The 17,850-nt window shown below is 36.9% G+C and overlaps 2 protein-coding genes across 3 annotated transcripts in view; both read left to right on the forward strand.

Annotated features, from left to right (window-relative positions):
* Positions 1-17,850, forward strand: part of LOC139122657 (uncharacterized) — a 71,441-nt gene that overhangs the window by 13,603 nt on the left and 39,988 nt on the right. The gene's annotated exons all lie outside the window — the stretch shown is intronic.
* LOC139150716 (NACHT, LRR and PYD domains-containing protein 10-like) lies at positions 1,618-10,675 on the forward strand. Its single transcript, XM_070723134.1, has 5 exons — positions 1,618-2,072; positions 5,860-6,085; positions 8,961-9,029; positions 9,336-10,040; positions 10,578-10,675. The coding sequence occupies exons 2-5, from the start codon at positions 5,932-5,934 to the stop codon at positions 10,673-10,675; spliced, it is 1,026 nt and encodes a 341-aa protein (XP_070579235.1). The 5' UTR covers positions 1,618-2,072; positions 5,860-5,931.

Genomic DNA, 17,850 nt, shown 5'->3' on the forward strand with positions numbered 1-17,850 from the left:
TCTCTTTGCCAGTTTTAAGATTGACTGTAACGAAATTATCGGATCGTACTTGATCGTGGCGTTCAAATATCCGACTTTCAATGTTCACTTTAGGTAGCCAAATCCAAATGCTTGTTTTGAGTTCGTTCTTTTGATACCATCAATATAATCGCATTTCATCCAGATGTTCCCAAACCCGACTATTTAAATATTTGTTGTAGCCTAAATCTGTGAAATCTGAGTGCTTGTTATCAGTCTGACGAAATGATCAAATCGTATTGATCGAGATTTTCAAAACCCAACTTCTGGACAGAGTCCTAGTACTTCTATCGGCAAGAAAAGTACACAGGACAATGAACAATGAAGTATTTTAATCGACCATGATTTCACGGCGCATAGCTGTCGTGCATCTCGTCATCATCGTTCCAGTCAGAATATTGGTGTACCGATGGTCTCATAAAGGAACTATTGAGACTACTTATTCGATTCGATAATCTAGGGGTCCGCAAGACTATGGTATCAGCCATGGCTAAATGTTTATGACATGAATAAGTAACAAGATTAGATGATTTTGGGAAATAGGAAACAAAATCAGTGCAACAAGGCGATTAATCATATACACTGAAAGCACTTGTAAACAAAACGATTGGTATATTTATCTCTAATTCCATGAATGTTGGTTAACGCATCTCCTCGATTCTGCCGTTCAAAGTCATTATTATTCAAAGACTTACATAGTATCTTTGCATATGCAAATGCAAAGATATATCTGTAACTTTCTAAAACTCCATCATAATTACTGACACTGATACTTATAATTCCATTGGACGACTGGTACACATATCAACACCTATGAAGTGATCATTCGCTGATCTCGATGGATCTCAAAATTGTTACGTACACCTAGTACTTACAGTCAGGTCAGATATACTGTACACGATGCCTGCCAAATTCGCCTATGCAATACTTCGGTTCGTCTATGCACAACTGAGGTTCGCCTATTCAATACTGTATAGTGCTGGCATGAAATGATTCCATTAAGAATTGAAATACTCTTTGCTTAACTGCCTCTGTGTTATGCTGATATGATGAGATACTTTAATTATGCAGTGAAATGGTCAAGTTATAATATACAACATACCGATGATTAGATTTATTTATTTATTTATTTATTTATTTATTTATTTATTTATTTATTTATTTATTTATTTATTTATTTCGAACTCCAACACAAATACGATACAGTTAAAAAACCATATACATCCGCACTTACAGGAGTACACACACTGACTATATAAAAACTGTCACTACCTCGGCCTACTTTCATTAGCTTTCTGATTCTACGTGGAAAAACACAATTTGCAAAGTTTATTGGATAAATATATCAATTCTGTGAGGTTTTCAATAGTTCATGAGTGGTTTCTTAGCAAATAAAGAAGTCACCCGGCAACACAAATGTAACGGATATCAAAAATAGTTTGATATGATTTCTTCCTCGATTAATAATGCAGTAGAAACGGCAATAGAACCAACACAACAAATGTCAGCAGGTCAGCGATCACATGTCAACACGCTGCGCACAAAGTTTTCCGTCTGCGCAGGAAAAAAACATCCTTTGTTCACAGTGGTTAGGGACCTGCTACCATCCAGGGACCTTGTTTTTGTCGGCAGTGCGTTTCGCATTTCATGTCCGACATGGCTGCGGACATGGTATTCTTTAAAATGATTTCTTCGGCCGTAAAATGACATTTCATTCACGAACGACATCCAGATGTCACGGATCAACCCTCTGCGTCGGTTATACGACGATTTGACTGAAAAGTTATCGAAAGACGAAGTAAGGCGATTGCGAGATTTGTTGTCTGAAGACCAGATTACAACTCGTGAAAAAGAAGATCTAAAAACACCAACTGATATTTTCACCAAATTAGAGAAATCAGGTCATATATCTGAAACTGATTTGAAACTCCTGAAAGACTTGTTAGAAGCAATCGGCCGCCGTCCTTTGGTCAGTGAGGTCGAAAGGGTGGAGAAGGAGTTACAAGTATGGCGTATGGAACGTTTCAGCGATGAATCGAAAGTCAAAAGCACAGGTACGTTTGTCCAGTTGTTCAGCTATTTCCAAATTTCATGAATCAGTAGATATAGAAATAGGTTTACACTTGATGTCACCATCTCAAATTTAATTCTGACAAAATTTGGCAATATCATGTTCTTGATCGTATATAGACAAATAGAAAGACAGACTAGCAGCGCGGCACACCGTTGATTCAAGGTCGTCTCGATAAACTATGGCCGGCGCCTTTTCATATTAAAATGAACTTTACAGGTATCAGACTTTTTGGATACTTCATGCGTGGTTGATAGTTCCACGAGACCATATTTTTTCCCTTGTCTTTGGTTTTGACAACACGACACGTTGATGGCGTCGTGCTGCCTGTCGCGTAGCACCCATGTTTCAGATATAAATTTACTTTGTGTGCTCTCAGGGCAGAAGCACTGCTTCACACCAATCAAATCATAACACACCAGCAGTTTCATAAATACTTCTCCCATGATAAACTTATAAAGACGATATGACTGACCGTAAACCATCCAGTAATATCTTACAGTATCGATAAAAGACTTTCAAATTTGGTTCAAACACACTCATTATATAGTCATAAAAATGTGAGAGGAATTTTTAAAATGGTAAAACTCAAATCCCAAAGCTCAAAACTTTGCCGTTTACGCCAGCACGCCAGTTCCGCTCAGCATCACACGACAGCAACAACACGAACTTTGCCTAACATACTTTCACATTAAAAATTAGCAAAATCCGCAACTACCGAAGGTGTATGGTCGGCACTCTCCGGGAAAGACAGTCGAGAGCTACCTGGAGCGGGGCTACATGGAGGGGTTATGTAACCTTCACACATTGAACAATACCATTTGCTAGTCTGTCTTCTGTCTTCTGTTTGTTTGTGGTTATCGTAATTCCTTCCTTTTGTTGTTGGACCACCTTGACATATACACTGATATTCATTCAGCACTGTCGAATTCAATCCTTTAAGGCACTGTTCGCGATCACTGGGATCGCGTTTGTTCTAGTCTGTAAGAGGATTACTGAGGTGTGGATAGCCTTTTGTTTTCTTTTGAAATTGTAATCTGGTGGGTAGATTTTCTGATGAGACAATCTGCTGCCAGCACAGGCCTTTAAGGTAGACCTTGTCTGTGCATGAAAGTGTAATGTTTTGTATTTGATTCAAACGAGATACACGGGAAATTGTCTAGCATAATGGCTACAATACTTTTGATTTTACAGGTTGTCGATGAGATTTAAAATATCGCTAATATTCATTTTATTGTGCCAATGTACAGTGTTGCTAAACCTAACAATCATTTACAATAGGGCCGTTCACAGTTTACGTCACTGTTCTCTCATTAATATGCAAAAATAAATATTTGTCCGCATTTTTAGATTACGCTTTTGAAAATTACGCATGCAAGAACGACGAAAATACATCTCAGTGGGCGACTGCTAGTGCAACAGTGAATACTAAAAAACATATTCACGACTCAGAGTACAAGCTGCAAAAACAGCCACGCATGCAACATTGATAAAATTTGTCCGCATTTCAAGCTGCGTGTCCGATGTCGCGCGCGTACAGCTATATTTAGTAACAAACCTGTAACCGTGAACAGCGCTATTTGAGTGGCAGATATGTTACTTCCGATGACCTGGTCATTCCTTCTAACTTACACCGTACTCATTTCCTTGACACCTACCATGAGGTAGCTAGGTCCTCATAAGGTGGACAACATGACAGTAACAATATTTCAGGTGCAGTTGAGCACTGAATGTGTGCTACTATTTGGCGATAAGATGTATATCAGTTTATAATCCAAGCAATATTCTACTGACATGCAGTATGAATACTAACGTTCATATCTCGTCTTGTCAATCTAAATTTCAACGTAAAGTTTTGACCATATATAGGTATGGTGAAGCTTAGTTTAGTATATGCATTATTTTATCGACAATAACTCAATAAATTAACTCAACAACCTTGCTTTTTTAGCCGTTTTCTGCATGCTGTATTACTTTTTAAACAACATTGATAAGGGAACAGGACACGTATTGTAAAATTATAACTTGTATGCCGAATCACAAAACAAACATTAAAATATGCTCTTCGAGGTCTAATATCTTAGGTCGCCAGCAATTAAAATCTAGACCATACCTATGCGATATGATCGCAAAATGAAAACCCAACGTTGCCTTAATCTAGGAGTGACATGATAGTGTCGTGTCTTGTCTATCCACGAGTATGCCTGCAGAATATCTCTGGGTGTAGAAAATTGCAGCGAACATTTTGAAACAAAGAAAGTGGCTGCTATTAGAGTGGTAGCTTTATATTCAGTGCTTGACAAAGTAAATGACAAAATCGAAAGATAGATCATTTGTATCGAAGACGTTTTGATGGACCCAATGCATACAGGGATAAAATTTCCAAAAGAGGATTGTTTTGTCAAATTACTGTGATCGTCAATAAGTAATTTAAGCAATAACCCCCGCCGCAGGAGGGTATACACGAGATTTTGGTACAATGCGCGACATATAGCACGAGCCGATAGGCGAGTGCTATATGGAGCGAATTGTACCAAAATCGAGTGTATATCCGACTGCGGAGGGGGTTATTGCTATTATATTATATCAACTTGTGTGTCTTTGTTGTCTTGCTCCGGTATTTTCGTCAGTTTCAGCCCCAAATGCAGAAAACGGCCGTCTGAGAGATCGAACGTCGGAAATTCATCGCCCGAGACCGAGCATTTTTATAAGTTTGGATTACGTTGACAACACACGAACACAATATCCTACGATAACATACGCATTACGTTCATCAAAATTTCATTAATATTTACATGCAACGCGAACTGCTGCAGATACAGAAATGGGTCAAGAGTTCAAAGTAAAAGAAAAAGTAACAATTTTTTTTCATAAATTTACATAAAAACAATAGCGCTGGCTTTTTGGCGTACTAAAAATAGATTTGTCGCATTCACTGTCAGTCCGTGCGCCAACCGTCGTAACATTCAGACAGAGGAGATGGTGCAGTGAGGTTACAGGTTCTATTTTTGATGGATATTTTGGATGGATAATTTGATGGATAATTTGTACCAGAAAATGTGCAGTTTTGAAATAACCCAGACATGGATTACGGCAACTGTTCTGAACAGTTACAATATGCGAGCAGAGTGTGTTGCCCGATTCAGCGAGAGCTGGATGGACGCTGACACAGCGATTTTCGTCGCAGTCGCCAGGAATGATCGCATTGTTATTTTGAACTTCTTGGGCTACATCGTTAGAACATCCTGGTCTGTAACAGCCCAAACTTAGGAAGGAATATCTGACGTACCGTTACTGTGAGGAAGTTTCAATTTATTTGTGAATGAACGAATAGTAGCTTCATTTAAATAGCGGTATGTCCCGTCTGGACTCCTGCTGAATCGATCAAGCAAACTACACAGTGCACTGTTACTCTATACAATTTTGTACATCATCATACCCAAATAAATGCGTTGCTTCGGAGATTTCTTTCATCATCGACCGCTTATTTTCACCAAGAGGTGAGTTAGAGACCCATATTTTACCTCTGTATCGAAATTCGAACTCGGTCTTTGAAACAAAGCGGACTGTTTGGGATTAAGTTCAGAGCTACGTCGTTCAAATGCACCGACTGGGCAATTTTCAAAAATGCTGGTTTAGGGGCCCGTTTTACCACCGCTATCAGTGCTAAAACAGTATTTTAGCATCGTTGGAATGAGCTCTCGTCCAATCAGAATGGCGCATGGTAGCATGATATAATATAAATATTGGTTTCCTTTCACTGACAACAGATGTGCAATTCTCGGTTGGTGGCGATGTTACAGCCAGCAGTGAAATAAGTTCAGCTGCAGTACAACAGAGAGATGGTTAGAACAATGGAAGACCCTGAAGGTGAACCTACAAGTCTACAACATCACATAGATAACCACAGTTTACGCCACGCACAGTACATAACTACAACAAATGTGCAGGCAAAACCACAGTTACAAGGACAAGAACAAGCTGATGGCAATACAGGTAATACTATGCTGAAATCTTGCTTTATGTTGATGATTCGTTATGATATATTAGGTTTTAAAGATTAAATAGTAAACTTTCAAATAAATGTCGGAAAAAAATTACATCACCCAATATAGATGAACATGACATTGGCAAAGATGAGTCAAACACCATCTGTGGGATTGATGTACGGAGAATGTGAATGTGGCACTGCTTTGGGACAGTTTTAATAGGATTTCTGTTATTTGCATTTTAGCTCATATTTGGTGTTTATATAAATACCAAAAAGAGCTTATATGGTGAGTCGGTGGCGTCTGTATTCTGTATACAGGGTTTTACATTATATATATAATATGAAAACTTTGGAAAGCACATGCTGTTTCAGAACAGACACAGACATGTATGTGATGTTATTAATAACAGTATTTGTCCATCTCATCGAAAACTTTTTAGCCCTAAAAGTGTGATACACTGTTTTGCGATGATATTGTTAGGCGAGCGGTTTTGAATGTGATGTCTTCGCTAGGTGACAGGGTGCCTTATGTTTGAATTCGAATCCGATCGAAATCTACTAAATTTAACTTTCCTTTTTTGGTACCAAGGGGAAGGGGCAACAAATGTTAAATAGAACCTATTTATGGCCATGTAGCTAGGTAAATAGCGAGGTATGAAGGAAGGCAGGCAGGCATGAATGATGCCTTACCCTCAATGTGCTTTAACTACTTGAAATCAGCTGCGCCCATAGCGTGGAAATGCATCGCAGGTTGAGAAGCTCCCTCTGTTACAATGAAAATGCCAGTCTAAAAATATGCAAACAAATGCAATTGAAATGTGAAAATGATAAAAGTCTTGTCCTCAGTAACTATCGATTGGATTCCTATGACGTAAGCTTGTAGTAACCCGAGGTACATTTATGTATATGTACAATTTTTAATGGAAATATCATGACCTTTTTAGTCCCCCCGGACACCGTCCGGGGGACTTATAGGTTCGGTCATGTCTGTCCGTCCGTCTGTCCGTTCACGCAGATATCTCAGAGATGCCCCTAGTGATTTCATTCAAACTTAGTACAAGGATTATTACTTATATCATATATATGCATGTCAATTTGTTTTGTGATCCAATCAAGTATGGCTGCTTGGCGGCCATTTTGTTTCCTGTATTTGATGTCAGTGTGTACGTTCAAGCAAATTTCTCAGTGATGCTGGGAGCAATTCCATTCAAACTTGGTACGTGGATTACTCCATATATTATACATATGCACATTGTATCACGGTATTTTTAATCACAGACCTAATTAATGAACAGGACGCTTTTTTCTCCGAGGCCTTGTAATTAAAGTACCCATTAACAAGTGGGGACTGTGTCATCAACGATGACTTGTTGTAATTAGGGTGGCAGCCAAGATTGGTTTTATGTTGTCACCACCATGGAGCTCATTCTCAGCCACTAAGCCTCATCTGTATTGCAGTATTTTTAATCACAGACCCAGTTAATGAACAAAATTCTATCTTCACTCTAATAGGACCTGTAATCAAATTACCAATTACCAAGTGTGGACTGTGTCATCAACGATGACTTTTTGTAGTGAGCAATTGTTATATTCTATTTTGCCCATTTTTTGAAAAGAACTATATTTCCGACATTATTTATTTAGATTCCAATAAAAAATCCGGCTAATTCGTATTTGATTGAAGTCATCCTAGAATGATTAATGCAATAAAGTCAGAATATTTAGTCATATTTGCATCAATTCTCTATTCAGAAATCACTCTCCAGAGTGTTTTGGAACATGGTACTATTAGATAATATTGTTTAAATAAGTTACATCGCATACTTTTTGACATTTCATTAATGTTGGTAACCTTATGCAGCGATTTACGAAATATGATAAATGCATTTTGATAGCAAACTTCAGAACGATATTTATTAGATTCCAATGCTGTAGGGAGTGTTTACATGATGTGTAACTTGTCAAAAATATTACAATCTTGCAGCGCCACCAAGCTTTACTAAGAATGAAAACTTCACATGTTTCACATTTCCTGTTATCTTGTGGTGGTTTAAATTTAAGTTTACGTACCTTAGCCATATGGAGAGTTCTCTTTATTTAACCGTTTTCCTGCCAGACAGTATCACTTCCCCATCAGCCAAGTCACCCACTTGGCTTGGTATGTTGTAGTATCTTCAGCCCAAAAAATCAAGTTTACAGTATTTATGTTTTCAACAGCCTTCAAATGTACAGTATTATGTTAAAATACACCATATGGAATATGCTGTGTTTCATTAATTTTAACCATCTTGACCTGATGGTGAAATATGGACTTGGCATGAAAGAGTTAAAGTACACAGAGTCTCACTTCATTGAACATTTCTTCCAAAACACAAATTATTTTCCTAGTGGATATTCATTCATAAAATATGCTGCAATTTTAAATACTTTGTCTGGTTTTTTGGATGCAAAATTGTTCATTAAGCTTAGACACTAGGCTGAAGATTTCGTTAGAATTTTTTTAAAATGCAAGATTATTTTTCAGCGAATATGTCAACCATTTGGACTAATTTATTTAGAAATCATGTAAGTATAACATTCCAATCAGATGTGTCAGTTTCAAAGGATGTCTTCATGTTTTCTATTCTGAATTATGATGAAAATAACTGTGCCCTGGGTACATTAATAGCTAACATCTTAGAATAATCTGAGTTATGTTTAAAATACTGACTTGCTTAATAACATACATACAGGTCATTGCCACACAAAATGAAAACAGCAGCACAATGTCATTAAAACTAGTTTGTAAGTCCCTGATGTCAATATCAAGATAGCATTGAAAATTCTAATCTTTGTAATTGGTTTCACTTTGCTGTATTATCATTAATTTACAATTGACAGGTTCTATACCAAGTAAACGCCGTAAGGGTTCTGCAGAGTCAACATGCATTACTGAATCTAAATATCCAGGTACGTAGAATATACAGTATTAGCATCTTTTCAGTATTGTTGGTCTCAATTGAAAATTCTGATTGGTAGACCACGTCAAATGTTGAATAAAATATGATTGTATAAAATGCGATAATTGCTATTTATTTTAAGATGTCATAACTGTGGCTCGAGTGTAAAGTCGTTAACGAAGCGGTCAGAAAGGGAATGAGGGAATCAAAACTGCAAATTACAAATTAAACTTGAAATACATCCATTACAGCAAATAGAGTGGCAAGTGTAAGGAAATCAGTACAGACATTGTATTTGTGTATTTCTATATTGCAGATGCTGTGGTGAGCTGTGAAAAGTATTTGAAGTCTCTTTACGTAAAGTTATCTGAGATTCTTCCATTTCCATGGTGGGACGGAACAAACAGATTGAAGCTTGAAAATGTCTACACTGAATTGGAATTGCAAACGAAGAAGGGAGAGAAAAGAGAGTTCTCAAGACGAGCTATTTTCTCATCGAGAAAGGACGAGGACAGCCAAACAACTCCGAAAAGAGTGCTGATTGAGGGCGATCCAGGGTATGGCAAATCAACATTTTGTAAAAAGTTGATATATGATTGGGCAAAGGGAGATACTGAATATTTAAATCGTTTTAAGTTGATGTTTCATTTTGAGCTGACAGATTTGTTACATTCTGATGCGCAAAGTATTAAAGATGCTATATTCAATCAATTATTAGAGGCTGTCAGGGACGAAAGCGAAAGACATGAGCTTTGGAATTTTGTTCAAAGCAACCAGGAAAACGTATGCTTCGTCTTCGATGGGCTGGACGAAGTTCCAACGGAAGATCTGCCGCGATTTTTTAAAAAAATGATTGCAGTAAAATGTAGTCTCCCTAAATGCCCTGTAATTGTTACTTCTCGAAAAATTAGGGTTAAAAACTCAGAACAAAGGTATGACATACAATTGTCGATCAAAGGGTTTGATTATGAGAAAGCAAAGGCCTTCATTAAGAAACACATTGACGAAATGAACTCACACGGTACAGAAGTAACAGCTTCAGACTTTCTGCAGGAACTTAAAAAATCTAATCACAAACAAGTTTTGATAGATTTCATGCAGAGTCCTTTGAATACCCTAATGTTATGTGACATATGGATACATTCAAAGAAACTGCCCAACACACGTACAAAACTCTATGAAGAAATCATTGATTATGTTGTAAAAAGGTACAGAGGAAATCACGATTGTAACTCACATTTTGAAGAGGAGATTAAGCAAGCTTTGCTTTTAATGGGGGAAATGTCGTACAGGGGTTTAACAACTTATGAAAGAAAGGTCTACTTCAGTGAAGAAGACATCTCTCACAATCGATATATACGTGAGTTAGGACTCCTGACAAAAGTATCAGAATTTCCATCCAGGTACGGTTTTTACCATTTAACATTCCAGGAATATTTTGCATCAATGTATGTGGCCCACCTCTTATCGGTTGATAGATGCAAATTTATAGATGCAATCACCTTATTAAGTCAAGAAAGAGGTTTATATTATAACAACACTGTATATACATTCTTAGGTGGCAAGTTGCAAGATAATGTTGATCAGATCTTTAAGGCAATGCAGGAAAAGGGAATCTTTCCAAATGAATGGTCCTACTTTGACCCAAGGAAGTAATGTATGAAAGTTGTTGTAAATCAACTTCAGTTTTTGAACATTGCGCCAAGTTCTTGCCAAGCATCCTAACAATTGACTTGGACATGATAGATAGTCATTCCGACAGCAACAGACTAAATGTAAACATCGCTATACTGCAATGTAATCGTACAATATCCAAAAAAGTTTGGTTCAAACTGAAAGTGAAAGCCGATAAGGTGGCAATGTTTAGTAAATGTTGTGAAGCCCTTCAAAAAAATAGTAAAAAGTTTGATTCTATTGATGTAAGCTTAATTGTTGATTTTAATGATTGTAAAGTCAAAGGTGGAGATCATATTGAAGATTTCACTTTCATCAATAATACTCAGCATCAATCTCTTGCGGACTTAAATCCAACAGACATTAATGTCATAAAGATTGGTTTCATAAAGATTGAAATATCCAAACACGTCAAATCAGCCAATGCTTTCACCAATTGCCATTTAATAGCAATACTAAAAGGGTTATCACAGGTGCCTACCAAATGGCTGTCAATTCATGACTTGCCTCTTGGAAATTTAGAATTCGTAAGAGGTGTTATTGCTTCCCTTAGTAGTAACAAGATAGGCGACAGAATTTCTATGGAATTTTGTAATGATTGTGCTGATGATTGGTCAATGTTTTTATTGATAATTCAAGCACAGTTCGGAATATTTCGTATCAATTTCAAAATTAATGATATGGATTTCAAATTAGTGGATCTTCAGAAGTTGCTCTCAACTTTTGCATCTGCTGATGAGAAATTATCACTATGGGTTAGTATTCGTCTGAATTTTACTAAGGAAATAATATCTCGTGTAACTGATGTGGTTGACACACATGATGGGGTTGATATTGATCCTTTGATTTTAATAATAAAAGGTTCCAGGGACTCAAACAAGAAAGACATATGTCCTAGTATTTCCTCAAATGAGGAAGCTACGGCGAAAGTGTCCGAGTCTGCCAAAGAGCTTGACATTAGAAGATTGCCTCCTGGAAGTTTAGATTTAATGAGAGAAGTGCTTAACTATCTGAATGGCAATAAGCACATCAGGTCTATTTCTATAGGATTTAGTGAAAGACGTTTTCGTTATATTTTGGATAGAGACGTAGACAAGTCAAACATTACAACACACTTTGGAAAGTTTTACATTGACTACAATAGCAATATGATGGAGTTCGACTTAGCGGATCTCCTCAGTTTGGATTCAACGTTAACACCTGTCGAAAATGAAAGCATATCGCTAAATTTTGAGATTTATTCTGATGTAAGCAAGAAAACGGCTGATATTATTCGCTGCCTTCAATCTGCCGATCTCGAACAGTTACAAATGATGATGGAATATCCTATGCCGTCGCATCTGTATCGAAAGAACGAGTCTATCCAAGATTTCTGGTTAAATGAGGTCACAGTGTTGCATCTGTATCGAAAGAACGAGTCTATTCGAGATTTCTGGTTAAACGAGGACATGTATGCGCATATTCAGACCATTGTAGAAGAATTGTCACGGGTGTCTGCTAAAAAGCTACATATAAGGACTTTACCTCTTGGAAATATAGAATTTATGAATCATGTAATTGGTTGTCTCAGAAATAGTCAGCGACTGGGGTTCGTTTGTATCACGTTTCATGAGATTTGTTTGACAATCGGGCAACACCAGCCCTGGGAATGAAATTGTCCTTTGGAAACTTTAAAGTTCATTACAAAATGAAAACGATGGATTTCAAGTTAGCAGATCTTCAAGAGTTGTTTCCTACATCTGTATCTGGTAATGAGAGAGTATCACCAGATGTTGTGTTGACATGTTATTTGGAGGATGGTGACAAGTTAGACATCGCGGAGGTGCTTTCCAAATTTGAATCAGTGAAATCGGGCAGTTATCATTAAACATAAATTCTGAGTCTCTCCTTGAGGATTTAAAGAAGATAGACTTCCACTTTAGTACTGCCAACAGGGTGAAAGCGTTATCACGAGTGTCTGCCAATAAGCTTGTTATTGAAGGATTGCCCTTTGGAAATTTAGAACTTATGAAAAATGTATTTGGTTGTCTTAGCTGTTGTAAGTTGCTCAAGACTGTTGATGTGACATTTCTTGATAATGACCTTTTCTCCTGGTATGACTCTACCATAGAAATCTATGCAAGGATTGGAAAGTTTCACCTTTTATTCAGAATGAATGGCATGGATTTCAATCTCTTAAGTTTACGTCAATCATTGACACAAAGTTTATCGCTGGATTACAATGGTGTAATTTTGCTGTTACAGTATATTATGATTTAAATAAAAGTGCAAACACAGAGTTAAGAGAAATTTTCAAAAAGTTGGTAACAGTTAATATTGCAAAGATGTCATTGCATATGTCGTATGATACTAACATTAGTATTGAAGACATTTACTCACGTACATCTGATATGCTGCAAACTTTGTCAATGATTAATGCAAAATCGTTTGTCATCGAAGGACTGCCTCATGGCAATGCTGAGTTCACCGAATCGGTACACACCGATCTTGAGAAAAGTTTATGTGATAAAGTGACGTCGACGCATATATCCTTCAGACCGCCGTGTTGTACAAAATGTAAACTTGGGTCCTCTCACCACACAACCGTTACAGCTAGGAATCAAAAACACATCCGTGAAATTTGTATTTATGAATCAAAACTCGATATCTTCAGTTTGTATGCCGAACTTCACAAAGAACTTTCAACTCACGATCAAAGATTCCTCATAGATGCACAAATATATTGCACTTCAAATATTGAAGACGACATTCAATATATATTAGCCGCATCGAAGAGTATAATGTTCAACAAGATAGAATATGTTGAAGGATCAGATAATAAGTCACCAGCCATTGACGTGTTAGAGAAGTTAACTGACGTGAATACCAGGCAATTGTCGTATAAGAGTAATAATTTGTTCGGTTATGAATTAACATGGTCAGTTGTCAACACAATGCTGCAATGTCAGTCTGCTGAAACATTCGCTATATCATTAGTTCAGGAATTTAATGACATCAAAATATCAGAGAATATTAAAAAGCTAGTCAATGACGGAATCATCATCCATGGAGTAAAATGTTTGGTAGAGAACTGACCATACAAGGCACGTATACCGAGGAAACAAACACTCAGTCTAAAGTCATTGAAGTGGAATTCACTTTGAAACACGAGTTTGACAGAGACTTTATCTGCGGTGGAATGAACTATATCATTCTAAATGACACCAATGCGTTCATTCACGTGTACATGAAAATTTTTTATGGTTTGCATACAATATCTGAACTAAAGTCTCTTTGTATTGAACTCCCTGACCTTACGTCCCCTCAATTTAAGACTCTTCGTCCATGCGAGTTTACAATTGAAAATATCCTCGACTGTGTTTTAGCATTGCGCTACCTGACAAAAGTTACCGTCGTTGGTGGTGAAATCACCTTTGCTGATAGCTCTTCAGAAAAGTGGACAGACTTATGTAGTATAGAGTCACTACAGATGTTGACGTTCGAAGACTGTGATTTGAATAGTTGCTGTCAGTCTATGATTGACAGTTTCAATATAGCAGACGAACGCAGATGTAGCCAGCTGAGGATAACACTTCGTGATTCATTATGCTTGCAAAACATGAATTTGATGAAAGACATGTTATTGTCGAAAAGCTTTGACTTAAATGGTACGTTTGGGTTAGACTCACAGGAAGACATTCTATATAGTCTGAGAGGAAAATCTGTCAGTATTTTTGCCTCCACATCCGCAAATCTGTAGGTGAAGTAACGCTTCATTACCTGTCACACTATATCTGAATTCTTACTTAACCATTTCGTAAGACTGAACAAGACAAAAACCATCATAACGAGATTTGTAAAATAATATATTTATTTTATGTTCCTCTTCAGCACATCACACACCACAGAACTATTAGATAGAGCTGTAAGGTACGATAAAATGTCCAAATAGAGTGCATTTGATGAATATAGGTACCAGTAAACTGTAACTGTTTATGGTGATTAAGATCAAACTTTTATGTATTTCATGGAAATAGGCAAACCAAATATATAAACCCTCTCGGGCGTAAGTTTTGGAGATTGTCTAGATGAACCTGTGACAATGATATACAAAGAACATAAATGTTGACATGACTATCTTAATTGTATGGTAAACCCACCGATCAGTTGTATCTAACAGTGATTCTATTCAAACATGTGAAAACCTACCTGTGGTAATCTAACATCCAGGGGAAATTTATAGATACGCTTACACCCTAAGGGACCCATTCTGACACAGTTGTAGTCTAAGTGTGACAAAGTAATTTGAAACCAGTTGCAATAATTCTCTCAGCATAATGGTACGCTGCATAAAGTCAAAACTTATTATTTACCAATCTGGATATTACACTAATGCACATCTGATCATGCTCACTGTGTATGGCAAATCCAATGTGGATATAGGCAAGATACTATATCTGTTTTGTAGCTTTTCTCAAAGCATCATTAAAATGTTTGAACAAGATACTTACTGGGCATAGACGGTGTCAGTGTAATCATCAAAGTAAGAAACCCATGTGTTGAGTGATGTCATACATTTTGTCCTATTATTCCATCTTTAGACACACAGACACTGGGTTGCTAGTAAGAAACCCATGTGTTGAGTGATGTCATACATTTTGTCCTGTTATTCCATCTTTAGACACACAGACACTGGCTTGCTAGTAAGAAACCCATGTGTTGAGTGATGTCATACATTTTGTCCTGTTATTCCATCTTTAGACACACAGACACTGGGTTGCTAGTGAGAAACCCATGTGTTGAGTGATGTCATACATTTTGTCCTATTATTCCATCTTTAGACACACAGACACTGGGTTGCTAGTAAGAAACCCATGTGTTGAGTGATGTCATACATTTGTCCTGTTATTCCATCTTTAGACACACAGACACTGGGTTGCTAGTAAGAAACCCATGTGTTGAGTGATGTCATACATTTTGTCCTGTTATTCCATCTTTAGACACACAGACACTGGGTTGCTAGTAAGACATTTTCCCATGTGTTCAGTGATGTCATACATTTTGTCCTGTTATTCCATCTTTAGACACACAGACACTGGGTTGCTAGTAAGAAACCCATGTGTTGAGTGATGGAATACATTTTGTCCTGTTATTCCATTTTTAGACACACAGACACTGGGTTGCTATTTATATACCATGCAGTGTTATATTTAAAACTTAGACTGGGGAACGACAGCACAATACTGTATGAATTGTTTTGATTTTAGTAGTTACATGATGTTTAGTGTACCAGGTCAGGTACTTACTGTCTTTTTCATGTCGACCCTGGTTGAGTTTTCTCAAAATCTTTCCATCATTACAAAGTCGTGTGTTTTTGTGCTATTTTTATAATTGTGTCATTTTTTGTTATTAACCCTTTGAGCACTGTAATTTTTCCCACCAAAATTTAGTGCATTATTGAAATTTTTGAATTTTTCTGTAATTTGTTTGATAATTTTGGACCAAATGGAAAACACATTTCCTTAGCTACAGTTCTTATCAAAATTTTGACACAAATTTGAAAAAAATTGACGGAGATATATTCTGTAAAGGCATCAAAAATTGAAAATTACAAATGACCTCAAAAGAGAGATAAAACTGCAGCAAGTGTGAAGGAATACAGTAAAAAATTGGCCGACTAGCGGGAAATACAGTACTCGTTAAAATAAAGAGCAAAGTTAAAACAAATACAGTAAAATACTAACCGACCAGCGGGAGATAAAACACTTGCAAAGTAGAGACTAAAATGCGCAGACGTTTCGGGTGCAACCCTTCGTCAGTACTAAAAACTCGCTAGGGAAACGTGAAAACACAAGAAAGAAAAACAGCCAATCAAACAAGGGAACGATCAAACGCGTTAAAATATGCATTCATACCGGCTGGTGCCAGAGTACCGAGTTTAAAAATAGTGGCCTGTTCGAGTTTATGGCGGGTAGAGTCTGTGGTGGAGATTATAGCAGACACTGCCATGTCGGACCGACCGCGGTGGGGTGGTGTACAAAAATGCTTGTACACCACCCCACCGCGGTCGGTCCGACATGGCAGTGTCTGCTATAATCTCCACCACAGACTCTACCCGCCATAAACTCGAACAGGCCACTATTTTTAAACTCGGTACTCTGGCACCAGCCGGTATGAATGCATATTTTAACGCGTTTGATCGTTCCCTTGTTTGATTGGCTGTTTTTCTTTCTTGTGTTTTCACGTTTCCCTAGCGAGTTTTTAGTACTGACGAAGGGTTGCACCCGAAACGTCTGCGCATTTTAGTCTCTACTTTGCAAGTGTTTTATCTCCCGCTGGTCGGTTAGTATTTTACTGTATTTGTTTTAACTTTGCTTTTTATTTTAACGAGTACTGTATTTCCCGCTAGTCGGCCAATTTTTTACATCAAAAATTGACTTTGGCGCTCAAAGGGTTAAAGGGAAAAGGTGGTAATTTTTGACGATAATTTTATATGTTTTGTTTTCCTTCGTTGAAAATTGTTCATGTGTAATATCAAAAATACTGGATAAAGTAATTCTAGATCGGACTAAAAATCTAGTCATAAACAATTACATTGAGAATTTATACAGTGTTACTATTGAACAGACGGGATAATCTTGTGAGATGAACAAGAAATTTCAATGTATAAGTAGAATAAAACAGTGAAAAAATACTTTCAAAGTTAAAACTAAGATTCAATAAATATGTGTGCTTTTGACTTGTCTCTTTCAGTTTACTCATTGTATTGCGTATTTTGTAATGTTATTTTTTATTGAAGTTGGTTTTAACCAATGATTTACTACTACCGTGTTATGTGTTTTCAGATGTTATACAAAACAAAAAACACAACTTTACTGAATGATGTCAGTACCTTAGAACTGGTTGCAACTTTTATTTCATATCGATAATCATTACATACACACCAATCTATGTCTTTTAATTAAAGTTTTAGAAACTCCATATGTCTTCATTTCATGACTTGCCATATCCTGGGTCAGCCAAGCACAGAGTGTATTTTTAAATATACCTGTAGTATCCTTTCTTGACCAGGTTTTGACTGAGAATTTTTCTTTTTTGACAATTTATAATGCAATGTATGTGTTTGTTCCATAATATTGTGTACATAGTTCTTTTTTCTCTATAGATATAAACTTACC

Source organism: Ptychodera flava, chromosome 2, assembly GCF_041260155.1.
Source record: "Ptychodera flava strain L36383 chromosome 2, AS_Pfla_20210202, whole genome shotgun sequence".
Classification (NCBI taxonomy): Eukaryota; Metazoa; Hemichordata; class Enteropneusta; family Ptychoderidae; genus Ptychodera; species Ptychodera flava.

Bases quoted from the DNA above. Each gene is read 5' to 3' on its own strand.
- LOC139150716 (XM_070723134.1), top strand. From the start codon at position 5,932: ATGGTTAGAACAATGGAAGACCCTGAAGGTGAACCTACAAGTCTACAA. The intron at 9,030-9,335 runs GTACGTAGAATA...TCTATATTGCAG, and splicing joins TACTGAATCTAAATATCCAG to ATGCTGTGGTGAGCTGTGAA. The intron at 10,041-10,577 runs GTACAGAAGTAA...ATACATTCTTAG, and splicing joins TGACGAAATGAACTCACACG to GTGGCAAGTTGCAAGATAAT.